The following is a 27,773-nucleotide window of genomic DNA, read 5'->3' as shown; positions in this document are numbered from 1 at the left end:
ATGCTCCTATTGGTTGGTTGTATGAGCACACATAACCACCTTTTGTATTTTGCCAGGTTTTGTGCATGGTCAACCCCCAAAATAGCCAACAAAAACATACAGCAAAAAAACTTTGTTAAGTTTCATAACCATATCCCTCTGTAAACTATGGTTTAATATTTGTCAAGTTTCTTTTTGGATTGCAAGTATTTAAATTTACAGTAATTTTAATTTGCTGTCCGACATACAGGATAATTTATGGAAATAATAAGGTTACATTTAACTTTTCCTCCTGAGAATAAATATCAAAGGCCAACTCTCACCGTCACTCGCAGAGGACGTTGACAGGCTTTGAAGATCTTAATTTTATCGTCGGCCGAGCGCTTTGTTTAACCGATTGGACTGAAAGTCCAACGTGTTGCTGCAAGATGTGCCCTCTACCGTGACCAAAAGCGAAATATGTGAGGAAGGATCTCGGCGTTTAATGTCAAGTCGAGAGAAACTTAAAAATCCTAACGTCTGCTTTGCTTGGGGTAAATTGATCGAGGAATAAAGCGACAATAACAATTCCCAAACTACTGTGCTTGAGGAGGTTGTAATAGCAATTTCTGGCCAAACAAAAGAGAAGTATATCAATATCAAATATTAAATCTCTTTAAAGTAGAACCTGTACACAGGGCATGACTTCGGACTTTTCCAAATTAACGTTATTAAAACTGTCGACAATATGCATATGGTAAAATTTCTTCGCCGACGTGGGTAACTATGTAAACAGAGCTTAAGCTTCTTTTGAGACACCGTGCAGGTTACACCATCAGGTCAGTATCAATTCTCGACTTCTCACCACGAGGTATATTTACTCCGAGCTATGTACAGGTATTTTGTAATTACAATTTCTGTGGTGTTTTATTGTTTAGTTGTGCATACACAATTGAATAACACTAAGGCTTGAAAATTTAAACCACGAATTAGGTACAGTTAGAGACAAAACTAACTTAATTAACACTAACGAGTACTAAACTTTAAAAAAAAAATGAATAAATAAACCGCCTTAAGTCACGCACGAATGAGTGCAGCTGGAATCACTTTCAGCTCTTCTCGCGTTTCTTCCGGCCCGCGGCCCGCGACCCTTCAATTAATTTCAACGTCCACTGGCCTTCCGACCTCACTGTGAAAGCTGAACACGTACTTCTGGATCGTGAAGATCGCTTCAAAACCACCTGAGAAACGGGCAAACAACACAAAATACGGCACGGCAACAAGGGCAGTCTATCTTATTCACGGAAAAGTTGATTTCATTCATTTGAAATAGCACTTTTGTTCTTCCATAACAAAATATCGCTCATACGAAATAGTCACGTTCGTGCTCTTCCGTTACTACTTACACTTCCACTCAAGTTCCACTCCCACTCAGTTCCACTTCCGTTCGCTGAGTCTTATGCTGTGTTTACATTTGAGCTTTTACCAAGGTAAACAGTTACTAAGGTCAAGTTACTTAACCTTGGTACATTCGTCCAGTGTTTATACCGGCTCAAATAACTCAAGTTGATCTTTCAACATTCGCGCGCGCTGCATTACTAGGGTATCAACGTCATGAAATCGAACTTGGACGAGCATCCCACCGCAGTGGAACAGGAGCAAATTGAGGTGCCATCATTTATGGAGTTCCATCCCCGCCAAAAATCAAAGTTGATCACAACATTCAACTTGACAGTCTAACAATTAACTTGGCGAACATCAACATCATATTTCACTCCTCAACTTTGTACTTTGTATCACAATCATTGAAACTTTAAACATCAACTTTCAAAGTGACAGTTCAACGTTCAACTTTATCCATCAGCATTCATGTTAACATGTCAACAATGATCTTTGACACTTGGGCTGTCAGCAAAAGATGAAGTTTGAATCTCCAAGTCGAATGTTGAGTCACCAAAGGCGCACCAATCCCGCCAAAATTCAACTTGGGAATTCGACTTTCAAGTTGATAATTCAACATGAATTGTTACGTGTCAATATCCGTGTTTAGCAATGAACATTGCTATTGCTGATGACGCAAATATGTTCACCATGACGTAATGCTCTCTCTCTTCCTCCCTCGAGAAAGTACCCTGGTTGCGGTTGGTCACGTGTCTAAGTATGCCAATCAAAGCCGCACAGAGGGTGGGTCCTCAACTTAAATTTAGTCAACACTGCCTAGGGAGGTAAATGTTTGCGCCGCTATACAGATGTTATTTATTTTGAAAGTGAAGCAAGTTGTTTGTCAGAGATCCTCCCTGACCAATGCTTCGTCGCTATGATCTGAACTTCTATGAGTATGAGATGCTAATTGAGAGGGAACTTTGCTTATTTTTCAGTGCTTTTTTAAAAACCGTCAACAACCTGCTTCGGATCAGTTTAATCAGTTTTTCACAGCAAAAGAATTAAGTAACCGTCAAATTATCGACGGGATGCATTCAGCTAAATGAGAAGCTAGTTTCTTGGCCGAAAATTGGACTTACCGCTAAAACAGTTTTAAAACGAAAGCCACTGGATTTTGCAAACGCGCGATCGATGTCGCTGTTGTCAAGTTCTTCATAAAATTTCTCACAACAAGAGAACCGAATGACCGTCAAACTGTCGATTGGATAAATTCAATCAAATTCAAAGCTAGTCTCTTGGCCATACACTGGAAATATCAAACTCTACACGAAGGCATCAACGTCTCCGTTGTGATTTTTTCGATCGAAAAATATAAGCTGCTTAATCAAGTTATTGGTGTTCAGCACTCAGTCGTTAATGCTGTTGATGCCAAGTTCTTCGTAATTTGTTTTCGCCGCAAGAGAATGGAATGACCGCCAAACTGTCGATGGGAGTAATTCAATGAAATTCAAAACTACCTTTGTGGGCGAACAAACAACGTATTTAACTCTAAGCGAATGAGTAAATACCTACGTTGTGATTTTGCCGAATGAAAAATTAAATTAAATTCACCGCGCGGTTCATTTATTGTTGTGGTCGTCATTTCCAAGTTCTTTGTCAATTATTTTCACCACCACAAATTCCAAAGACCGTACAACTATCGATGGGAAAATTCAGCCAAATGCAGGGCTAACCTTTAAGCCGAACTTTGATGCATTGAACTCCAATATCGAATGTGTCAATGCCTTCGCTGTGAGTTCGGCCGAGGTTACAAATTCCACTCCATACTGGGCTCAGGAGGTGAGCTCAGTGGAGACAAATTTTAACTGTCCTGCCCCTCCCTCCAATCATTTTTCTGAAATCTGGAAAAATCTAGCAGACACGTGACCAGCCGCGACCAGGGTACTTTCTCGAGGGAGGAAGAGAGAGAGCATTACGTCATGGTGAACATATTTGCGTCATCAGCAATAGCAATGTTCATTGCTAAACACGGATATTGACACGTAACAATTCATGTTGAATTATCAACTTGAAAGTCGAATTCCCAAGTTGAATTTTGGCGGGATTGGTGCGCCTTTGGTGACTCAACATTCGACTTGGAGATTCAAACTTCATCTTTTGCTGACAGCCCAAGTGTCAAGATCATTGTTGACATGTTAACATGAATGTTGATGGATAAAGTTAAACGTTGAACTGTCACTTTGAAAGTTGATGTTTAAAGTTTCAATGACTGTGATACAAAGTACAAAGTTGAGGAATGAAATATGATGTTGATGTTTGCCAAGTTAATTGTTAGACTGTCAAGTTGAATGTTGTGATCAACTCTGATTTTTGGCGGGGATAGAACCCCATAATCATTTTCATAGGCGAGGACCTCATTCCATAATATTACGGCGAAAATTCAGCCGCTTGATCATACCCAGAGTATGCATGGATACGTTGTATATGCAGCATCCTCCCTGGTGGCAAAATATATCGACAATAATTACACAACATAGGATCGAAGTTTGTCTAGAGAAGGTTGTTAATAATACTGAGAATGAAAAATAGTGCTCTCTTTTGCGTGACGGATTGTTCGCTGTAAGAAGATCGATCCAATCTTTCCACGTTATCTGCTATGATCGCCTGGTGAAAACTGGAATAGAAACGCTTTGTCGACAATCGCGCAATCTGCTCACCGCGGGAAGTGAAATATTACGCCGCCACAAGCGGATATATCTGTCATCTTGACCTTGGTTACCAACTGTAACCATGCCTGATCACAGGGTAATTACAACTTTTACCTCGGTTAAATTTCTTTTGTCTTCTGCGGCATTTACCAAAGTATCAGTTGGCGTTTACACACGGAAAATGTTTACCTAGGTAAGTAAACTCTGGTACCTCGGTAAACCGTTCAAGTCTAAACACGGCATAAAAAACCTAAAAAAACCTTAAATTCCGGGAGATCACCTCTTTTACCATCCGTCTCGAACCTAAAAAGTTGGTGAAGAGTAGAATTCTTCCGATTAAACCACAAAAAAGCGTCAAATACTCCGAAAGTCTCCGAAAATGATACAAATTGGCCAACATAAGTGTAAAAAATGCAGAGCGCTTTCCTTCGAAACCGGGAGATTTGGTGACACTTAGGAAAACCTGGAGACATGGAAGTTAGCTAGATGTGATTTATTATATTTTTATACATATCGAGGACTATATTGTGTTGTTTGAAACTGAAAAACAGCCTTTAAATATTCCGCTTGCTGCTGCATTTCACGAGTTTCTGCGAAAATGATGAAGCTGAGCTTTGCCCTTAACTAAGTTAGCGTATCTCTAACATTAACCAGCCAATCATTGCCAACCTCTCGGATTGTGGTGAAGATGGTTCGAACCAACTTGGCCTTTCTCTGGTCACTTTTCCCGTTATTTCCTCGGTGGTATTGGAAAGAAATAGACGAAAATCTTGTCGATTTTCTCTCAATATTTGACGGAGCAGGGACCTGTTTCTCGAAAGCTCCCGTAAATACCGGGCCGGTTAACGGGAAACTTTACCGGGCCCGAAATAGCGCTTCTCGAAGCACCCGTAAATTTTCCCGGTACTTACCGGGCCCGATAAAATAGCGGGTTGTTACCAATCTCTAGCGCGCACTTCACGCTCGTTCGCGAGAGTAGGATAAAGACTTGGGACTATACGTATTCGACACATTCGATTCTGATCGATTCTGTTGTCGTTGCGACGGTGATGCTTTTTGAGGAACATTGCGAAGTTTAACTTCGAAGTTATCGTTGTGTCAAAGGGCAGCGACTGAGAGTGATCGTCATTTTGCATGGTCATATTATTTGAAAGTGATGATCAGTTGCCTTTTGTAGCTCGATTCGAAGACTTCGATCGACAATCTTGCTCTTTTCTAGGAGTCTTGTCATTTTCCGTGATTCATTCTCATTCAGAATGTTCACAGAGCAATCAAAAGAGATCTGCGGACCGCCGAGGAAACAGTGCGAACTTGAGAACTTGAAATTTAGCTACAAGCGCTTATTTCAGTAATTTATACTGATACGAATTTCGCTTAAGTAAGTGTACAGAATATTGGGAATAAGGAAAGATCTTACTAAAATTTTTAGGCGTGATTTAATCGTTTTCTCCGGCAAACATCAACCGTAATTTTCACTGATCCCAAGTCGACTGTTCTAGCATAAAGCAAGCTAAGATCAATAGAAATGCGACTGAAACAGTTATGTGATTGGGGAGAATAATTTTAAAGTTCGTTATTCTCGTTTATCTATGGTGGGTACAGTACGCTTCTTTGTGTTTCATCTAGTTAGAAATGCTATAACCAACATTTGTCAGCATTTGTGCACCGCGCCTAATGCGACTCTTCGCGATCGCTCTATTATGTTTACTTTTTGTAGAATGTCTGTTTTCTAATTTCCTCCTCCAAAAAAAGTAAAAAGAAAATCTGCAATTAAAACACAGGAAACAGGTTTGGCTTGCAGTAAGATCAGGTTTGCGTGAAAGGAACCCATTTTGATGTTCATTCAAAGAAGCCATTTCGAAAACGCGCGGCGAGTGATCGGCGTTTACATGACAGTGTTTATCTATTCATTAATTTTTTTTCCCGCCGTTTTTTGGTTTTGAAAAACAATAAAATATAACTTCACAGTTATATAGCGCTTCCATGCAAACGCCTTCAAACTCTAAAAAATAAAACAGCAACAATTACATTTACCTAAGTTTCCGGAGCCAGCGGGCAGCTTCTCGCCGTGTTTCTCTCCAATTCTTCCTTAAGCTCCTCAACGAGCCACTCTATTCTTGCTCGTGAGAGCCGAAATCGTTCATTGACTTCGTAGTCAGCCATATCGGCTAGAAAGGGGACGTCTTTGATAAGACCGTGAAACAAAAAGGTCCGCCCGCGGCCGCCATTTTGTTTGGTTTTGCAACATTTGCGACTTCCCGGTAACTTTACGGGAGGTCGTGACCCCTCCCGTAAATTACCGGGCAAGTTACCGGAAAAATTAACGGGATCGAAAATAACGGGAGCTTCGAGAAACACCCGAAAAGTTTACGGGGACTTACCGGGTGATTTACCGGGCCCGATAATTTACCGGGTCTTTCGAGAAACAGCTGCATGCCCCAGGCGTGATTCGCAACCAGAGCAAAAGGTAAGAAAACAACAAACAAATAGAGGCATTTATCACGCCATATTGCGTGCGACTGACGAGGCTTCACGTTGTTAAGTTAAAAAAATCAAAAGATAACGGAAATTAATACTGGTAGTAATCGTAGATTAAAGAGTGCGTTCCGTCGGTATCCGAGACGATATGCTTTTATTACCAAAACTAGGACAATTATTCTGTTTACGAACACGACTTTGAATCGCCTTGGCTTTGGGGGAACAGCTAAAGGGCATTTTCACTTCCGAAACAATGAAACGGAGGACATGTTGGTGTACCAAAGAAATGCTATGGGAGTTGAACTCTTTTCTTATGTAAACACTTACGTTGGGTTTATGTTACATATTTTTCGCACAGAATTCTAGGCCAGCGAAGTGAAACTACACATTTAATTTCCTCCTTTGATTTATTCAGCAGAAAGCAGCGTCGGTTTTGATCGAAGAAAAGAGGGTATATGCAACACGCAGCCAAACTACAGCTTTCTGTTCGTACAAAAAGTCGTACACATTTCGTGAAGACATGTCTACAAGATTTTTAAATGCCATTAACACTGATTTCGAACAATAAATAAAAAACGTATCCGCTACTGTCCACAATAGAGACCTTTAGATCCACGTTTACCGCAAATGTCAAACTGGGTTTTGAGGTTAGACATTTGCCGTTCGCCATTCGGACGGAAACAGATTTAGATTGAAGTCAATTGGAGCAAATAGAAATCATCCTGTCAATACAGTAGAAATTGTCAAAATAACGTCGAATTTGAAAAAAAAAGTTTTCTAGCATGTGTAGTTTTCTAAAGAACTAAAGCATCATAAAACACACATTCGACCTAAGCCGCCGCCATATTGGATTTCCACTCAGGATAAGTGCCTTTCTTCAAATAACAACAAAAGGCTAGGTAATTGCTTATTTGCCTGAAACATTCATCCGATTTGTAGAAAAAGGGTCACTTTATTCGATTTCAGCATTTGTACGAGGCATAAAATACAATTCAAGGCAATAAAGCATGTGGTAAATGACTTACGTGAAAACCTACTTCTTGACGTACAAAACGCGAGTCGAAAACCTCAAACACGACGTCTGGCTCTGGTCACGTGATCCCTAGCGGTTAGCCGTTCGCGGGAAACGTGAATCTAAAAGTCTCTAATAAGCTGCCTCGACCCTCGAAAGTCCGCAATATTGCACAACACTCGAAAGAAAGCATGGAGATGACGTTATTCGCCTCTGAGGAATTTTTTGGGGGGACAAGGGGACAAATTGGTGTCCATAGAAAGAAACATACACAAAAAGTCCATGAGGAGCTTTACCCTCTAAAAAAATTCTGTCCAGGAGGTCTTTTAATCTTGTACACGACTTATCATCGCACGCCAGGAAATGTAACATGAAACAGGACCCGATACTTGCTTTTATTTGTCACGCAGTTTTGCCTTTGCGAACATGCTTGAAGCCAGTGATGCGTTTGTCGCATCTTTGTTACGGTACTTTCCTTGCTAAACCGCCAGAATAGCTCACTGTGGGGCTTAAAAGAGATGGTTATAATTTTATGACATTTTTCTGTGTGGAAACATTGCCAACACCGTCGCGTCAAGGGAAGCCGGTTTGTACCAAAATAATTATGAACAATTATGGCGAAAGCCGCCAGTAGAAATCTACTGTGGTAACATATGTATGAATGCCGAACAAGATTGAAATCAGTAATTACTATATCGTTAGTCTTAATTTTGGCATAGCGAAATGGGGATACATGGCGCACGGCACTTTCGATTGATGACTACGACTTCGAGTACATTCTATGTTTTGTTTGAGCCACATTCTTATGTTAGAATGATGTCAAGATATCGCAGTTTACCTTGCAATATTATTTTTTCTAGCTATATAGCTAGTATAGACGAGTGCGAATCCTTAAAGCCAGGTCTTGGAATAAATGACGTTTTCTTGGGTTAAGACAACGAGGCATGCATTTGGTGTTTTTGTGTCTCGATGATCATTGTTCATGTCGGACTAAATTATTTTTGGCGGGAAATTTCCGCACGGCATTGCCATCAATCCTCCGATCCACAATGCCATGGAACAAGGAAAAGACTGCAGTGGTAAGTTGCACTGAAATTATTAAATATGCTGATATCAGATCAGAGAGCTCTCATATTTGCGTACCTATCTAGCCTAAACCAGAGAAAAGAGTTCTGTAGAGAACGGTTGTCATATGTCGCAATGAAGCGAATTATCTGATTCACTTTGCGCCAAATACATGCTTAACTCGGCTTAACTTGTTCTGTCTTGCTTGGGTAGTCAGTTCTTTATTGAGCTGTTGTTATCTGTCGAGCAGAATATAAACCTGACGCACTAGCTCATTCTGTCTTACTTGGGTAGTCAGTTCTTATTGAGCTGTTGTTATCTGTCGAGCAGAATATTAACCTCGCGCGCCAGCTTATTCTGTCTTACTTGGGTAGTCAGTTCTTACTGAGCTGTTGTTATCTGTCGGGCAGAATATTAACCTCGCGCTTTAGCTAATTCCGTTTTACTTGGGTAGTCAGTTCTTGATTGAACTGTTGTTATCTGTGGAGCAGAATAATAATGCTAACCTTTTCTGCTTTATTTATTTCACTTGCTTGCACCCCAGCATTTCTTGCCTTCTTTGAGAGGTCCGTATTTTGAGTTGTTTCAATATTTTGAGAAAGGAATCATCTTCGTGCTTAACATAATATCTGCCTCTTTTTTTCTTTCTCCATAGGGAGCTGGTCTGCTAGCGGTATTTGTTCCGCGAACACGAAAGTTTGGAAATAACTTACCTCAGTCTTATATGTTAACTTGAGATTTCAGGACATTTAATAGATATTATTACGGCCATTTCATGAAACGTGACAATATACAAAGCTGCGGACCGCATGAGAAAAATAATGCCGCTGGATGGGCTTTGTAACTAAATTAGTGTCATTATGTGTTACCGCAAATGTGACAAATAACACCTCGATCGTACAAAACTTGCGAACTTCGATCTTCAGTTACAGTTAATAATAAGCCATGGGTGGATTCAACACACCCATGGCTTATTATTAACCTAATTTGCATAGATTTTTTTCCTGAGCAAAGCTCGTCATGGAATTTTTCCGCATTACCCGATTAGAACTGCGTTCTCTAGAACGCAACAAGCCAAAATGAATGTAAAAACAAAATAATTTCTGCAATTTGATGATAAGAACTGCAAAGATAGAGAGCTGTGTAGATTTTCAGTGGTTTTGGCAAGACCTGCAGTTTAGGATAGACCTGCTGTGGAGGCTGTACATGTGCGGCCTCGCCTGATCCTAAGTTCATTCTTTGAAACGGAAAAGTCAGTAACGTAGCCATAGAAACTGCCCAAAAAAACCCTGAAAACTGGAATGCAAACTTCTCATCCACTGGGTTCCTTACATAGTAGAAAAGCAACGAGCAATAGTTCGGAATTAGGAATTGCGAGAAAAATGCGCATGCGATTGCATCTTGTTCTCAAACGGAAAGGAAATTTTGCTCCTTGTGCAACATGATAGCTTTAATAAGAGTAAAATGCAAATTAGATGGTGTACAATGTTGAGGTAGCCAAATCCTTTCCATAACGCAACTTCATCTCCTTAAAAAAATAAATATCAACAATTAATATAAAAAAGGTTGGCGTTCTACCAGCTAAAGTTACACTGAACGGAACGGTGCGGTTTTCGTAAAATAGAAGGGTTGGTGTTTTATTCTTTCCCAGTTCGTAGTGCTAAGTTTAAAGATGCCCCCTTTTCGCTTTAAATTTAAAAGGAACTAAAATGTTGAGCTGCTTCTCAGTAAATATGCTGTTTAAATAACTTAAAATGACGTGCGATTTAATCTGTTGCTCGAATTTACACTGGAAGCTGCCGTGTTAAAAGAGGTTTTCGATAAGTCAGGCTGTTCTGATTGGACAAATAAAACCATCAAGCCTATCAAGCATTGACGCGGATATTCCACTGTTGCCTTAATTGTGCAGTTATCATAAGTTTTCTTTCAACACTACGTAACTTCGGAATTCGCGAAGTGAAAACTCGACGAAGAAAAAAGAAACATGGATTCCGTAGACAAACAGCTGGCAGAGATGTCAAAAGAGTTCGAATCGAGAAGCAAAGTGAAAGTTGTCCTTGAAACAGGGCTCTACACACTGGTTCTGCTGTTATTGCTTGTGGGCAACTCTCTAACTCTCTTTATCATATCGTTCAATCGTCAAATGCGAACAGTCCCGAACATGTTCGTTGCCTCACTTGCTCTTACAGACCTCTTGCTGGGATTTATCTCGGCTTCTCCTGTTGGCATCAGCACGTTGGCCGCATCCCAGTGGCCTTTCCATGACACAGCCTGCCAATACCAAGGATATATGGCTGTAACTCTGGCACTTACATCCACTCAACTTTTAGCCTTGATGGCGGTGAACCGCTATTTTCGAATCGTAAGTCCGGCGAAGTACCGACGCTACTTCACCAGGAAAAGAACTACGATCATGATTCTCGTCCTGTGGTTCTATTGTATTTGGGCTCCCTTGCCTTACCTCCTCAGTGGACACATGATGGTATTTCACCCTTCCAAGTTTTTCTGCTATCTTCAGATCGACAGCGGTCCATTCACGGCCTTTATGGTGACCGTTTACATTGGGTTACCAACTTGTGTTATCTTTTACTGCTACCTTAGAATATTCCAAACCGTCAGCAGCCACAACACTAATTTTCAGACCTCTGGTGTTGCAAGCCACACGGTAAACGTTGAAGAGATTAAGATAACACGCACTTTGTTTGTCATTGTTGTCTCTTTTAATCTGTGTTGGACGCCCGTATTGGTGATAGATATTGTGGACACAATCCGAGGGACTTGGACCTTTCCAAGGGAGGTTTACGTGGCATATAGCTTTTTGGCCACCATAAGCAGTGCATTAAATCCTATAATATACGGTGTACTCAATAAGAACTTTAAAAAGGAATATCGAAAGATTCTTTGCTGTAGCTACTGCTGCAAGCAATCTCTTGTGGAGCCTTTCATCCCACCCGAAAAAGGACCGAGTTCTGTAGAAACACCTCTTAAAGCGCAAGAAAAAAAATCATTTCACTAAACACCTAAATATGTAATCGGCTTAAGACGCTTTGCTCTGTTAGCTTTTGAGACACCTTAATGAGGAACTTTGAATGCAGGCAAAAAAAAGGCAGAAATCCAATCAATTTTCTGAAATGGAACCAGTTTTGACAGGAAGTAGCATGTTTCTCAAAACATTATTTAATATTTAGTTCTATTTGTTAGGAACAACACAACTAACCATTTGTAATTTAACTATGTAACAATACCTTATGTCAACATTTTCAGTTTTTTAATTAACAAGTGTGTTTAGTAATTATTTATGTCAGTTCCGGTTGTCCTTGGAGTTATATCGAACAAGCAATGTGTAAATTGAAATTAGATATTGCGGGTTCTAAGAAACCATAACTTGTAATAAACGAAGCCGATGGTTGTTGAATGAGATCCACTGTTAAATAAAACACTGAAAATCCTTTATGTTCCTTTCACCAGGTGAAGCCCCACACTCAGATTCTGACAATTGACATCTCTGCTTCCCACGGTTTTTAAAATCTGAATTACTTGATTGAAACGAAAGCGGTCAGAAATTAATTGTCCAAAAGACGAATTCGTCCAAATTAGTCAAATTTTGCCAAGAGGGCAATGGTACGGTGATCTTGACCGGAAAGGTTTTGTTAAAAGTTTGTTCTTCTCTTAGTCTTAAGATGTAAACTTATATTGAATATAGTAATTGTAACTGTATTTTTTAATTACAATTGCAATTAACTTTTTTTAAGCAAACAGTTCAGATTACGAAAAACACATTACCAAGTTAGTTCAGAGATGATAATTAGAATCAATCGATCCGATCGTTTTATTGTCGGTGCCATATTTTTAATTGCTTAGTATATATTGGACCAGGTTAGGTTCCTACAGCTTTATTTCAATTACGAAGTCGTGTGATAAATCCATCATTAACCAAGCTCGTTCGGGATTGTATTAGGAAAATATAAGGCCACGGTTTCTTTTTTTACTCCTGTCCGTTCTGTTAACGTCTTTGGTCGATGCCCCTCGTGCCTGATCAATAGACGAACTAAACCCCTGAAGGGTGTTAAGGGGGTATGGTACCCTAAAATATGGCGATGTTCATGAAAAATTCAATTTCTTGGAAATACAAGACTTAAGACCCTTGAGGACTTGCCAAAACATTTTGAAACGATCTTGCCGAATTTCCTTCCCTCCAGATGAGTGTGAAATTTAAGGACAGTACACAGTGGCATACGTTTTTTCACGTAGCAACGGCCATAGCAACGACTGTTTACTATAAAAACGTGACCAAAATTATAGATTATTTTTAACCTATATGAACGAAACTATTTAGAAAAAAACTTTTAAGACATGCACAACTCGATTGGTATAATTATTTGTGAAAAGCTTTCCCTCAAATTGCCATCACAGGCTCATTCATTTCCCTTATGAAAAGGAATATTTCCCACAACTGTAGTAACTTTTTACAAAAATAGAACAGCCATTGCACCCCTCCCCCGAGATCCAATCTGCACCTCCCTTCCCCGCTATTTGTGGCTCGTTAAACGCTTAATACTTCGTGTAAGAAACTTAAAGTGCATTTTCCTCAAAAGTTTACTCGTGTACCGACTGACTTCGCGCCAACATTTCTACTTTGCAAGGTTTTTAAGTAGAATTCCCGAAACTTGAGCTGATCAAAGACCGATACTGTCGCGATGATATAAACCAAAAAAATCGTAACATTTTAAGATCTGTCACGTGACATGAGATGATTTGTCCACTGGGTGTGGTAAAAAATAAGGTTATTTCCAAATAAAGCTGTAAAAAGCATTGAAAATAAGAGTTAACTGTCAAAACTTAGGTTCATTGCACAGAACAAAACAGAAACTTACATGATATGCTTATTTGACAGTCAATTCTTGTTTTGTAAAAGAGCAGGAAGTGTTGGCGTCAATACTATAAAACACTACTTCAAATGGCTGTGGCTGGTTTCCATAGCAACCATTTTGAGTAAAACTCTAGAAATTTAATTTCTCTTCTTGAGTGCAATAGCACACAATTGATCTTTCTTCACCATAGTTAAACAAACTTTTTGGTCTATATTGAGGGTACCATACCACCTTAAGCATACGGTATCAACCCACGAGCTCCCAAAAAGGACGGGGGTGTTCGTCGTACCTTTTAGGGGATAGAAAGCGGTTTTGGTATCTCTTAAGGTCCACAGCAGGAGCTTTCGCGGTACCTTTCAAGGCATGGAGCCGGAAAAAAAAACAGACAGGAGATAATGTGTTGTTTTAGAATTGGTACCTCTTGGGGGTATAAAAAGAAATTCAAGCCACGCCCACAAAACAAGATCTTGGTGCCTCTCAGGTTTTTTTTTTTCCAAAATTGCGGACCAGCACCCTCGTCCCTTTTGAGATCCTGACTACCAAACATAACAAGATTGTCAAGACAACTTTAAAATTAAAGGTCCTGGACATTCACCACCTTCTTGCAGTTCATCATCATCATCATCATCATCATCATCATCATCATCATCATCATCATCATCATCATTATCATTATCATCGTTGTCGTCGTCGTCGTCGTCGTCGTCTCTATTTATTTGCCAGTAAATAAAAAAATAGCAAAGAGGGGGCGAGGAGACCTTGAAAGACCACCAGGCTTATAGCGAAGGCTTCCTCAGTACTAGTTCAGCGAAATAACAAATTGAAATTCAAAATATATACAAAAATTGCAGCTTTATGTATGTGCAACAACTTTAACATGACGAGCCATAAGTCGGTTTATCGTGGTCAGTGTATTTGTCTAGGTATGCATCCAGCAGAACTGAGGAACAAATCTCTTGCTTATTTACTGAAGATTTTAAAAAACGCGCCGGTCATTTAAGATGGCGGGTAGTGGCTTAAACATTCACGTTTTTAGCATTCCATAACGGCCACCAGTGTTTCTCCGAAACAAACGCTCAATTTACCGATTTGTGATCTGCCAAGTCGGCTGCTTTTCTCGGCGATTCAACTTCTCCGTAGGAATAAAGTTGGAATGCTCGTCTGTAATAGCTCGAATAAATCAACACAGCTTCACTAACCCTGGGGGGGGAAAACTGCGAAGGTTCCAACGTAGCACAACAAACGACGAAAAGGAAATGGAAATGCACATCGCTCGAGGAATTCATGGCGCCATTGTAAGCCACATGTCCTGATCACGTGCAAGTCCAAGGTTCAAGCTGTTGTCGCCCCAAGGAAGTCAGTGAGTTTTGTTTGCCCAAGGGGATAATAGATTCCAATTTATCATGGAAAAGTCAAGTAAGCTATGTTGCTATAAAGCGAAATATTGGGATTCGTTCTAAACTTCGTTATTATGTGAATTCAGATATTCTGGTTAAACTATATTATGCCTCAATATATCCCTTCTTAACCTATGATTTAATTTCTTGGGGTAACACCTATTCTTCAACTACCCATCCTTTGTTTATTTTACAAAAGAGTGCAATTAGAGTGATGACTTTCCCTAAATTACATGAGCATTCTAGTCCAATTTTCAAACACTTGAATATTGTTAAACTGCCTGACCTTGTCTTTCTTAATATTGCAGTCTTTATGTATAAATTTCACAATTGACGTCTACCATCTGTATTTGATGCTTTTTTCACTCAAGTTAGTAAAAGGCATAACCATAATACAAGAGGTGCTTCGAATATGCTCTATACTTTACCTAAAGTAAGAACAAATTATGGAGTATTCAACGTAAGATTTAAGGGCCCCAAAGCATGGAACTCAATTAGTGAAAATTTGAAAACCTTCTCTATTTCAAACTTCAAAGCATCAGTAAAAAGCGATCTAGTCAAAGATTATTAGTTACTTATGTTCTTCACAGCAGTTGTGTTGTTTTGGAATTTACCTGTAAATTAGTCTTTTGATCTGAAGTATACATGAAATAATTCATATTTGAACTGCGGTTGTAGATGAGAGTGAAGAATGATCATCGCAGTAAATTTTCCAATTTAAGCAATTGGAAAGAAGAAGCCTGAAAAAATCAGGGCTTCAACGGGATTCGAACCCGTGACCTCTGCGTGACCTCAGTTGGTAGAGCATCGCACCGGTATCGCGAAGGTCACGGGTTCGAATCCCGTTGAAGCCCTGATTTTTTCAGGCTTCTTCTTTCCAATTGTTTAAATTGGAAAATTTACTGAGATGATCGCTCTTCGCTTTCAATTAGTCTTTTGTTAATTTCTGTCACCTTTCCAAGTCTTTCTTTTATAGTTTAATATATGGCTGTTATTAGTTGCCATAGCTATTGTGTGCTCTTCTTATATTAATGTTTTGTATTCATATATAAATTTAACTATTTTAAACTTCCTTCATAGCATAGAAATAGCGTTTTTCCTTTTCTTCTTTTCTTCTTGCGTGTGAATTTAATTTTATTTACATTTTCTTGCTGACCTGTATTTTATTTCTATTTAATGCTGATGTTAACTGGCTGGCTGGCTCCGCTAGCCCCTATGATTATTCTAGGCAGCTAGTACTCTAATTTCGTTTTGATATTTTCATTCAACATTGTAATTTTTTTTTAGCAAGAGTGAGTACAAATAAAGATTGATTGATTGGGATTATACAGTTTTGACGCGCGTCACGTGATTCGTTCTGGTCCAATAGAAGACTGCATTTAAGTTTAGGGCAAGAGAAGATGATTGCCAATGAATGTTTGAGTTGGTAGTTAATGAGTTCCTTAGTCATAAAATATATAAGTTTGTTTCCCCATTTCAAATCACGTGATCTTTTCAAGATAATTTTTTTCTTTTATTTCGTGGGAAGCAGTTCTATCAAGTACCATCACTCTGATTAACCGCTGTTTTTGTTGGCTGTTTATTTTAACACCGTTGCTCGTATTAGGTGTTTGATTTAACCTTCGGACGTACAAGGTTAGTGGCCGGGAAAAGGGTGGCTAATATTTGCCTGCCCCTCTAGATTTTTTTCATAAAGTTTACAATATGGTTTTATCCCCATGACAGTTGAACGCTTGTTGTTGCTGTTGTTGTTATCGTTTTTGTTGTTGTTGTTGTTGTTGTTGCTGCCGTTATCGCTGTTTTTGTTGTCTTTGTGGACGACCCAGAGGATTATATCAAGTCAAAGCTGTAAAATTTATCTTAGTTCATAATTCCTTCCTCTGACTTGTTTCCCAGACACTTGCTCTTCTTTAAAATCTGACTGATCTTACGAATACCCTGCGGGTATCTCATCTGCTTATCTTGCTGACCCTCGGCTGTACATTCCACGTTTCTGGGCCAGTCACAAACCTTATTAACAGGGCTGAAATAGAGTCCCTCGGGACAATGTTTCCAGTACGTTATACCATTAGCGCAGTGGTAGAAGCTGTTACAATCTTTTGGATCAGAGTAATATCCAGATGGTTTTTCATTGCAGAATGTCATGTCCCCTTCTGAAAGCAAAACGTATTTTGACATGTGTAATGTTTCTATAAACTTCAGAACACATGCTAACTTTCATAACTGACTAAAGCTGATTACCTTATGCGGTTTTGTATCCTTTGAACTTACTGCTGGAAGGATTTATGCGAATTTAAAATCTTCTTTTCGTTTTTCCCCAACTCTTGCACATTATCATCAATTTACTAGTACGTGTACTCTCCAAAAAAAAAAGCCAATCACAAAAACGGATTCATGACAGACACAGAGCCGGTTTTGAACTTCCATCACAAAGAGGAAGGAATTAAGAGTTAAGAATTTGCTAGCAAAATAAAACGGATCGGATTTCGTGTAACAACTTATCATGATTGTTTTGTTTTTCTTGTGGTTGCACGTAATAGAGACATTACGTTTAATCGATATTAGGTCAAACATTGTTTGCCCGTTTAGAAACTGAATCAGTTATGTTTGAAAAACAAGATGTTAAACAATAAATGCAAAATTTTGAATGAACATGAACATGTTGTACTAATTTAGAAGTGGCACACGGAGTTTATGCAAGCTTTTTTATTCCTTTACAACCGGTCTTATTACTGGGCTTACCTCCAGGAGGCTTGGAAGAGGGAGCTGTCGAAGAAGAAGCGGGACTTGTGCTGCTCGGTGTTGTAGAGGGTACAGGGCTTGTTGGGGGCGTACTACCACCTGTGGATGTGCTGCCTCCTGAGGTAGGCTGGGTTGTTGGTGGGATTGTGCTCCCTGATGGAGTGCTGCTGTCTGTAGGTGATGTTGTCTGGGCACTTCCCGTTGAGCTTGGAGTTGGTGTTGTCTGGGAAGCCCCTGTTGAGCTTGGAGCTGGCGCACTAGTTGGACCAACAGCTATAAATTTATCGTTTGAAAATTGAAACAAGTGAAAATAAAATATATAAAAAGAAAGAGAGAAAGAAATGAAGCACCTCTTCGCAACAAGCTAGAGGTGAATCCCATCGTATCTAGTTTCCTCAATATTGGGGCTAGGACTGTTCTGCTGCTTCTAAAAGCACTCAAAATTTCCTCAGGAAAATACACAGAAGAGGGGTGTAGGCGCCTTAACCTAGATCGTATTCGCGGGGCTGAGTAAAAAGAGAGCAACGAAAGGAAGAAGAGGAGAACGGTCCTAACGGGACAAAGAAAGAAGAAAGAAGACAAGAACCAGCAAGCAGAGGGTGTTACCTATGCTGCTGGAGCATTTTAAGACACCTGCTTTGCTCAGAGATTGAACAGAGGCTTTTAAAACCCAAGTGCAACTTTTAGATGCATTTTCCCGTCAAACTGCATTTTGATAGAATTCCAAGAAGCTCAACATGTGTAGTTCAAAAACTATTCAAGATAATTTCATGCAATTTTCTGTAGAAAATCTTGAATGGTACTTCTGTGCAATAAACCTAAAACAAAGTACAAAGGTAAATTGACCATTCCATGGCAGGCATATTTTTTTCTAGAAAGGGCCCATTATTTGTTTACGTGAAAGTTTTTTTATTTATTTTGCAAGAATCATGCTATATAGAATGTTTTAGGTTCATTGCCCAGATCTATCTATGCATAAGATATCCTAAAAATTTCAGGACCACAGGAGTTTTCGTTATAAAGTTATTGCTGTTGGCGTGATGCCTGTAAAATGAGGGTCTAGTGGGCGTGCTCCTGTTGCTATGGTAACAGATGGTGTCAACAACAGTGCCAAACAATTTCTCTCAGTGAGTGTTAATTATTACTGGAGGGACTAATGAAAATGTTTCAAATAATGTTTAAACTTTCCAGTTTTAAGGGCCCATTAACCGATTCATGCGCGCGCTCGCACGCGTTGCTAAGGAGGTGAAATTTAACTTCCGGTCACTTACGTCAGCCTGAGCACGGAAAATAAAAACAACTCAAAAACTTGCAAATTCGCATACATTTTAGATGTTTTTCGTTGTGTTTCGCAAATTGCAAAGTAAAAAAAGTATAAGCAAAGACAAAATAAGAGAAAGACAGAAAAACAAGAGCAATAGAAAGAGAAAAACTAACTCCGTGTGGCTTTGTTTGATCTTACCGAAGTGCGCTGGTAGTGTAAATTGCGCACGCGCTGATAGGGTAACTTCCAATAGATATCGGGCGCACTTACGGTTTCTTTAAATGCTAAAGGAAACGCGGTTTTTCATTAAATCCAGCCTTTTTTGACGAATTTCGATTAAAGCCAACGTTGGCAACATAGCTATGCATTCCTTTTTCGAAATCATACTTTTTTCGGAAAATTACGAATTTTTCAATATTTTGAAACGCTCTCAAAATCTGACCTTTTAGAAATGAAACAAAATCGATGCATAGCGTAATGAAGATTTAAACTAAAATATTAAATCAATGAAAAAAATACCGAGAAAGCAATTTGCCTGGGAGCCTTTGCATTTTTTCTGTATTAGTCACATGACCATGGGCGTGGCCTGATGACGTCATCACTAGTGTTACTGGTCATGAAAAAGTTGAAACACATGAAATAACTCTGAACTAACTAAAAATGAGGAGGTCAGATGAGACTAAATTTTCCTTCGCAACGGCTCGAAAAGATCGGTTAATGGGCCCTTAAAGGTAAGCCTAAGGTATCATACCACCTTAATTAAGTCTAAGTTTCCTCACGGATGAAAACAAAAGCTTTCAAAATCTGAGGGACGTCTAAGACCTCTTGTACGGTCTTTTACTTTTCAGATTTCTTTTTCTCTTTTTCTGATACCAAGAGCATGATGTAAAAGCGTGTAAACTGCAGTTCTAGAGTCGCAAATAAACACTGTTACGCCTTGCTGGTTGTTTCTGCCGGAGTTAGAAAGGATTGAAATGGATCGGGTTTTTTGGAATGTCCACCCAGCTAGTCCTCAAAACCCTTTTCATCAGTGTCAGACCTTGTGTTGCTATGACATTTGTTTAACGTGTGGAGTTGCGATGGTGTAATGGTTGATGCGCCGGACTCCGTATCGAGTGGTCCGTTGCTTGAGCCCTGGCCTAAGTCATGATGTTGTACTCTTGTGCAAGACACTTTACCTCACTGTGCCTCTCTCGGCCCAGGTACATAAATGAGTACCAGCGAATTTATTGCTGAAGGGGGGGAGGAGGAGGGAAGGAGGAGGGGAGGAGGAAGGCGCGACGCAGACTTGACCCTTATTGACTGACAGCTTATATTAAAGTGCACCTAACCCCAAAAATTTTTTTTCGCTAGAACGAATCTACTTATTATTTGAAATAGTTCTGCGAAAAAATTTTTGAATTCCGTTAAATCCTCGATTTTCTATGCCACGACGAAATCTCGAAAATAGCTCCAAAACACCGCCATTTTGTTTCACGACCGAGTTTGAGGAGAATGGGTCCAGCGGCTCTTGTGACGTCTACCCAGGAAGGTTGGATATCTCATTTCCTCTCATTTCCTTCAGGATGGTGCAATACACATTCGAAAAGTGCACAGAAACGCCTTCCAGAGGTGCTATCGGCTGTTGCAGCAATATTCCAGATTTAAAGAAAGATATATGTACAATTTACTGACGATGATCGACTAATGGTGCAATAAAGACGTAAACGATGGTTGATTTTGTCGAACCGAAACAAGCGAACTGAATCTGTGAGAACCATTGAAGAACTGTCACTGGAATTTGTTCCGCAGACTTTCGAACGCTATTTTCATAAATTTTCTACTTAAAGCTAACCAGCAATTTGTAGAAATACTACCTACAACCTATATCTTCCAATCCCGCAGTATTTATAACATAACCGGCAAAGTTGTGTGATCCGGTCATGATCAAGAAGCGTTATACTGATATGTAAATAGATCGCAACTGTACGTCGCTAACCAACACTTATTTCTCTTTCGATTTAGATGAAAGTCGAAGATTAATCCTCTAGAGTTACATGATAACAAAATTGTTAGACTCACAGAGTTTTTCAAAGGTTTGGAAATCAGTAGTGCGACAAAGATTCTGTGCAATAGCGTCGAAAATATGACCGCGTACCTTTATCTGCGGACCGCCCAGGGAACACATCCTTTTCGCTTATCCGACGAATTTCACTGCAAACTTTGAGAACAATTTACATTGGTTATTTGGAGTTACGACTTAAAACGTGTGACAATGTGAAATCGGTAATTGTATGAAATGTTTCCTTCCGCCTTGCTTCCCGCAGCTTCAAAAATACAGGTCCAAACAATACGATTTTCAATCGATCGAAGCCAATGTTTTGGAGGTCATCAAGTCTCGAAAACTGCAACACGTACGTCGCTCTTATAAACATGAAGCATTCAACTGAAAGTAAAACACAAACTGGATTTAACAGAACCTTGACAAAATACATTCTCGGTAAGGACAAATGTAAACGGGCTATAAACACGCGTGGGAATCTTATGTTTAGTTGACGAAATTACCATCCAAAGCAGTCCTTGAGTTTCTTTCCTGCTTTTCGTTTGCCTGCTCCTCCACTTCGTATCTAGCTTTCCATTCCTAATACACAAGCAGCTCGTCCGCAAAGACGTCTTCCCCGTCGTCGCTTGAAATATTGTAAATTGCTCTCAAAGCTCTAAGCAGTGAGTTCACAGTTGTCGAACGTGCTCGATCGAAGTTTATTTCGGAGTCTTCCGAATCGAAACTTAACTCTGACTCCAGTGACGAAAAAGAAATGATTCTGAGACAAAACTTGGACGTTTTAGTCCCAAAATACATCGGAACGATTAGTTTTGCGTTCTATTTTCTCGAGCAAATACAGAGAGTTGACTGAGGCGCTATTGTGTTTGGTTCCTGGGTAGACGTCATCAGGTACCGCCGCCCCAGACTCCCTAAAACGCGGTCGTGAAACACTTAATCGCGACTTTGAAAGGGCATAGAAAATCGAGGATTCAACCAAATTCAAAAATTTCTTCGCCCAAATGCTTCAAATAAAGTCTAGATTTGTTTTAGCGAAAAAAACATTTTGGGGTTAGGTGCACTTTAACGGCATTGTCTCTGTCACTCACGTTGCTCGGATTTTCCTGCTTGTCCGTAGCATTTGAGGCTCTCTGGATTACTGTCTGCAACAGAGAAAAAGATAAAAATACTAAGCGTCAAAAAGTAATGATACTTGAGGCAGGTAAAGGTGTTAAAATTAACCGACGTAGATACGGCTGTCAATTAACCTTAATCAGTCGACTAGCTCAGGAGCTAGAGGCTCCACTTGCCCTCTCACGCAGAACAACAGTTTCATTAAATGCTTATTACCTCTCTCATCAGTGAGCAATTTTACGTACCCATGCGCGTTATACGCAAGAGCCCACAAGACTTCACTAGAATGTTTAAAGGTGCACCTCCTGAAGGTGTACCTAGATCGAAAAGTACTTTGCACAGTTAAACTGTTCTCATTTGTATGACAATATGATGCAAAATCAGTATGCGGGGCAATTTCGCCCGCGGCGGGCAATTTTGTAGTTTCTGCCCGAGATTACCTTCAAATAGAAGGGAACTGATTCTGAAAGTTTATTAAGGTACCAAAACACCAAATAGATCTCAAAATGATGGCAAATGAGCAAAGAATAGCGCAAAAATTAACGAAGTTAAAAGATTGACGCGAATTACTAACGACGAACTGTATGAAATTAAAGTTATACATTTTTTATTTATTTATTTATTTATTTATTTAAAGTGACACATCTTTAACAAATTACAAGTATCACAAATTACAAATTTAAGATTTCACCAACCCAACGGAAGAGGCCGCTTAATATGTACAACCCTACTATTCAGCTTCACAAACCAATGCTTATGCGCCTCTTTAAGTCAAGAAATTTCACTTAAAACTTAGTCTTTGAAAAATGAAAACATGCATTTATTGTTTTCTTGAAGCATCTAATGCGTTCTTAATTCCACAACCCCATTACTGCCACTTCTCGACAAAGCCAGGAGCTGCGCTTCATCTTACCGGAGCCTGTATTGTAACAAAGATTGAAAGTTTCTTCTTCCCATGGGATAATTCTCTTCCCCCAAAGACCTACCTGGTTTAAATCCGGAGTACTGTATATCAGTGGGAATGTTCTCATCATTCTTTATCCCCGGTAGGGTGGCCTGCAGTTGCTCGCCGCTTATGCTTGTGATCCTGAATTTCTTTGGGAATTTTATCTCTCCCAATCCATCGATGTTAAAATAGTTGTCATCTGTTCTTTTCATACAAACCCACTTGTTATTGTGTTCGATCTCCATACCCACTGTTACTACTCTGTTAAACAAGCAACAGAAACGACGTCATCGTCATCTTCTACTCTTGAATTTTATGCATTTTTATTTGAAAATTTAAGCCTTGATAGCGGGGCAATTTCAATATATTAGCATTCTAACTTCCAAGGCTTACGGGAATAAAACAAAAGAAGTTAATTATTCATTCCTAATTCTTGATGCAATTTCTTTTGTATTATTCCCCTAAGCCTCGGAGTCAAGTTAGAATTTTAATATATCGAAATTGGCTATCTTCGTTTCACGTAAGAAAATATAGAAAAATTTAGCTAAAGTTTTTGCACTTCCTTTTAGGTTGTGAAAAGAAAGTCATTCAGTGCGAAATCAAAGTATGAGGCCAACAGATCTAAGAAATGTCCATTTTGAATTCCTTGTTCGATTCTGCTTTTAAAAAATATCTAGTGTAAAACTTAATTCTCGTCATATTTAGCTCGCCTTTTGTACACTGTTCCCGAAGGTGTGTGCCAATGTTTTTAATAGAAAGGAATATGGTACTCACTTGGAGTTCCTAGCTTGTAATTTCATTGACCAGGGGTTACTTCCTGTAAAACGGAACTGGATGTTCCCATCTTTGCCAGGTACAGTAGGACACTCGACTGCTTTGAATGAGGTCTTGTACTTACCATAGCCTTCGATATAAAGATCAAAACCGGCTGCGAGGATCGGATGCAAGATGACAACAAATATAAAAGGTCAAGCATGCCAATTGTTATATAACATGATGTAAATAGTAAGTGTATTGTTATAGTGGAATAACTGCAATACGTTTCTTGGTTATTATTTCTCAACTGACAAAAGGTAATTATTTGAAAAACGTTAGTAATATCGACGTTTTCAACTTAAGATTATAACCTCCCATTTAAAAAGATACCATGCACTCTGTTAAATTTTGTGCTCACGAGAAAATAATTTTGTTCTAGTGCAGTATTTTTCAACAAAGGCGATCATCAATTCAAGTTTGGCATGTATTCTTATAGATATGCCGATGTTAATGCCATTTGCATTTAAAGTTATAGAGGCCAGTGATGTCTCATTAACTGCTGTAGACTCGTGCATATGGTGGTAATAAACTGGTATGCCTTTCACTAGTTTGTAACCATTACCATAGTCGACCCACCCTGTTTGCATCCTCCACACAGGTCACCAACATAGGCCTTGTAGGTGCCTTTCATGGGAGTGGGTCCCCCAGTAGAGGGGCTCGTTTGTTCTCCATTGGCCGTGATTTTAATACACATGCCGCATCCAAGTGACTTCTGGTAGTCATCCTTTCCAGCTGCAACCATGATCCAGTCAGGCTGTTTGTTCAGCGGCGACGGTGGATCTAATGCGCATGCTCCACCTCCTGGATAATCTCCGTAGTAGGTGCTCTAATTGAAAAGAGAGAAATAACCTTCGATATGTTTATATATATTCACATGCAGAGATATCTGAGTAAGGTCCTAAAGTCGTTGAAGTCACGTCAACAGAGATCTTCTTTTCATCTTCTCTTTGATGTTCACGGTTAAAGAAAATCAAGCGTTATCTTATGTGTGCAGTAGAAAATGTGCAAAAAGGGAATTACCAAGGACGACGACTGATATCACCAAGCTGTCGTGATCAGAAGTTCTCCGACAATGTGGCTGCGTGCCTGTTGATTTTTTTGAATAATACATTACAATATTTAGAGAGGAAGCCACATCAGCCTTAGCTGGTTTTCATGCTGGTCCTCCATCCTGGTCAAATTGGAATTTGGAGATGTTGGTTTTTGTGGAGAGAGGAAAACCGGAGAACCCGGAGAAAAACCCTCGGAGCAAGGCGAGAACCAACATCAAACTCAACCCACATATGGTACAGAGCCAGAATCGGATTCCGGGCCACATTGTTGGGAGGCGAGCACTCTCATCACTGCGCCATCCCTCGGATTACCTCCACGCCCACGCCCCCCCCCCCCCCCCCCGCCCCCCACTATGACTCCCCTCATTATTTTTTTACCATTTATTTTATCGCTAGTTAATAATCACATTTCTTCCTAATTCATCCAAAGAGTTCTTACATCTCCTTTCGTCACTTGCGAATATCGATTCCATATCGCTTTTACATTGTCCATGCTTGTTTCCGCCTAATAAAGAAACAACTGTGGCCAGTGAGCAAATAAGTGTCTGAATGGTATAAAAGAACTGAAAATAAAATAATTGAGAATAAGATCACTGAAGGCAATAAAGCTTGAATCATCCTTCTTAGACATTACCAAAAGATAGCAAAAAAATTCGCTTATATGCATTAGGCTTCTTTTACAATTGTTCATATTGCAAAAGATGTTTTCAAAGAACATTTCAAACAGGACATCATCAGTTTACGACCATTATTTCTTTGTGCATTTTCAGTTCTGCATAGAATTTAAACAACAGTCCTCACAGACGCAATTAATTTCAGTTATGGCAAAGTCTGCATATGAGCCAAGTGGCCCATCAGCCCGGCGCTTATCTTCGGCCGGTTTTCCTCAACATAAAATGTTCCCGGCCAGGGCTCTAGATTAAACCGCACGATCCGGGGGCGACCGCACTTCCGTAAGGCAACACATAAGGCCACCGCGCTTCCACAATTTCTATTATACTAATTATTAAAATCGACTCTTACCTGAATGTATGTAACATTAAGAAAAATAAGAAAACTTATAAGCGAAGTAAACTGTAGGAAATTCATCCCTAAAAAGAAAGAGAGAGTCCGTTAAGATAAGCTAAGCATTGTACCATGGGCTGCTTTTAACAAGACCAAACAACTCAGTGAAGTGCCTCATGCAGAGTTTATTAATTCAAGGAGATTTTCGAAGTTCTTAAAGTCCGTAATGGAAAGTGCTGGAAACGGTTTTGAGGAAGAATAATCACGCTTCAGTCCTAGAACAGTAGAAACTCAAAATGAATAAATTACGGAAAGAAAAAAAAAGATGAGAAAATATAACTTGAAGGTGAAGTGAGTGCTACGGGCCAGCTGAACTAGCTTGTAGAGCGCAGCTTAGTTTGGTGTCTATGGTACGGTAGTAGTAATGCTGAAATATCCCACGGGAGGACCTCCATGTGAAAAAGTCGGGCACACAAGTCGGAACGTTTGAATTAAAACCTGATTAAGCCCTTAAAAGACCAATCTTGGTGTGGTTTCGCTTTATTTGACCGCTAAAAGGTACCGCGGACTGCGGCTCGTCCTAAACACTCCTATAGAAACGACAAGCATCTCCAACCTTTTCCCGCGACGTAAATGCTCACCCCACCGGAATAGTGTCAACTCCCTGTAAAGACATAAATTATTATCGCTGTGTTGTACGCAACTTAATCAGCTGTGAAAATAAAGCCTGAAAAACCAAACAAACAAACACGCAAACAAGCAAATAAATAAATTAAAAAAAATCAGGCTTGAACGTTCTGTCCCGTTCAAGTCTGATCACTGGGATTACCATCATTCATGTCTTTAGTTACATCTTTCTCCGCAATTCGAATGTATGATCTTTTATATAACGAAAGTGGACTCGACTAGTTCTCGTTCATTTTATACGATTAACAGAACTGTCTCGTGGGAGTGATCTTCTATATATTCATTTGCAATATTAACCCTCGAAGTGGATGGCTGCGTTGGAAAAGCAAATTGTGGTTAAGGAAACATTAGCAACCCGATAAAATGATAACTTTCCAAGTGACACTTGCCGATCGCTTTTGGCGAACGAATTGATTCATTTGCCATAATTCGCGGGGGATATCTGTCGCTCTAGAAGGCTGAAAAAATTTTAGATCCGGAATACGTGCCCAGTTCACTTCAGTGTTAATGTATTCTTTTGCCTACACGGTAAGAAGATACATAACGTAAACGATTTTAGTTTCTATTTCTCGCATTAATGTCATCGCATAGAATGTATTACTTACTTTATTTTGGGAATCTGACCAATTTAGCAGACGGGAAAAAGATTATAAAAATATCACCAATTCTTTTCTAACGCCTAACAGTCCTATCAAGTAAACTGTGCGAGATTTCATCGCCTCACCTTACAGTACGTTTCCCGTAGGCTGTACTATGCTTTAAGTCCGTTGAGACAATTAACTTGTCGTCTACATTTCACTATAGTTTCATTTACATTTCATTTCACCTGCACTAGGATTCATAGCAAAACAGGTGAGCCAATGGAGCTGACATCGTGGGCTGTACTGTCGACAATAAAATTAACGGGTCGTCTTTAAATCGCATCAGCGCACCGACCAAGCGACTAAAATTCATATTACGATTCAATGAACAAGCTAGAAAGATGTTACTAAATGAAAATTATTGAGATTAATTGTTGTTAATGCGGAATAAATTTTTTTCATTGGTGATCAGTTCAAACTTTTCAAAAATGTTCTGGGCCAAAATATGTAAGAGGGAGGAGCTTTGTTGATGACAGGAAAGAAACGAGAGAAGAAGGCTTGTCTTGTCTCATTATTTTACTACCTAAAGCCGTAAGCAGGTCACGCGGAGAGCTTCACAGTTATTAATTGTCGTTCTTGTTCTTAGAGGTCTCC

General features: G+C 39.5%; 2 protein-coding genes across 2 annotated transcripts; one reads left to right on the top strand and one right to left on the bottom strand.

Annotated features, from left to right (window-relative positions):
* Positions 1–10,588: 10,588 nt before the first annotated feature.
* LOC110044601 (melatonin receptor type 1B-B-like) lies at positions 10,589–11,709 on the top strand. The gene has a single exon (XM_089290950.1). The coding sequence runs from the start codon at positions 10,589–10,591 to the stop codon at positions 11,618–11,620; it is 1,032 nt and encodes a 343-aa protein (XP_089147076.1). The 3' UTR covers positions 11,621–11,709.
* A 4,654-nt stretch (positions 11,710–16,363) lies between these two features.
* Positions 16,364–27,252, bottom strand: LOC110044646 (uncharacterized). Its single transcript, XM_089292468.1, has 10 exons — positions 27,144–27,252; positions 26,468–26,515; positions 25,870–25,937; positions 25,286–25,351; positions 24,371–24,620; positions 23,753–23,906; positions 23,019–23,239; positions 22,008–22,061; positions 17,615–17,887; positions 16,364–17,025 (listed from the first exon to the last, which is right to left on the bottom strand). The coding sequence occupies exons 3-10, from the start codon at positions 25,933–25,935 to the stop codon at positions 16,733–16,735; spliced, it is 1,377 nt and encodes a 458-aa protein (XP_089148594.1). The 5' UTR covers positions 25,936–25,937; positions 26,468–26,515; positions 27,144–27,252; the 3' UTR covers positions 16,364–16,732.
* Positions 27,253–27,773: the final 521 nt, after the last annotated feature.

Source organism: Orbicella faveolata, unplaced genomic scaffold (genome assembly GCF_042242905.1).
Source record: "Orbicella faveolata isolate gen_17 unplaced genomic scaffold, um_ofav_v1 contig_24, whole genome shotgun sequence".
NCBI classification, from domain to species: Eukaryota; Metazoa; Cnidaria; class Anthozoa; order Scleractinia; family Merulinidae; genus Orbicella; species Orbicella faveolata.
This window is presented reverse-complemented; position numbering and strand designations above follow the sequence as displayed.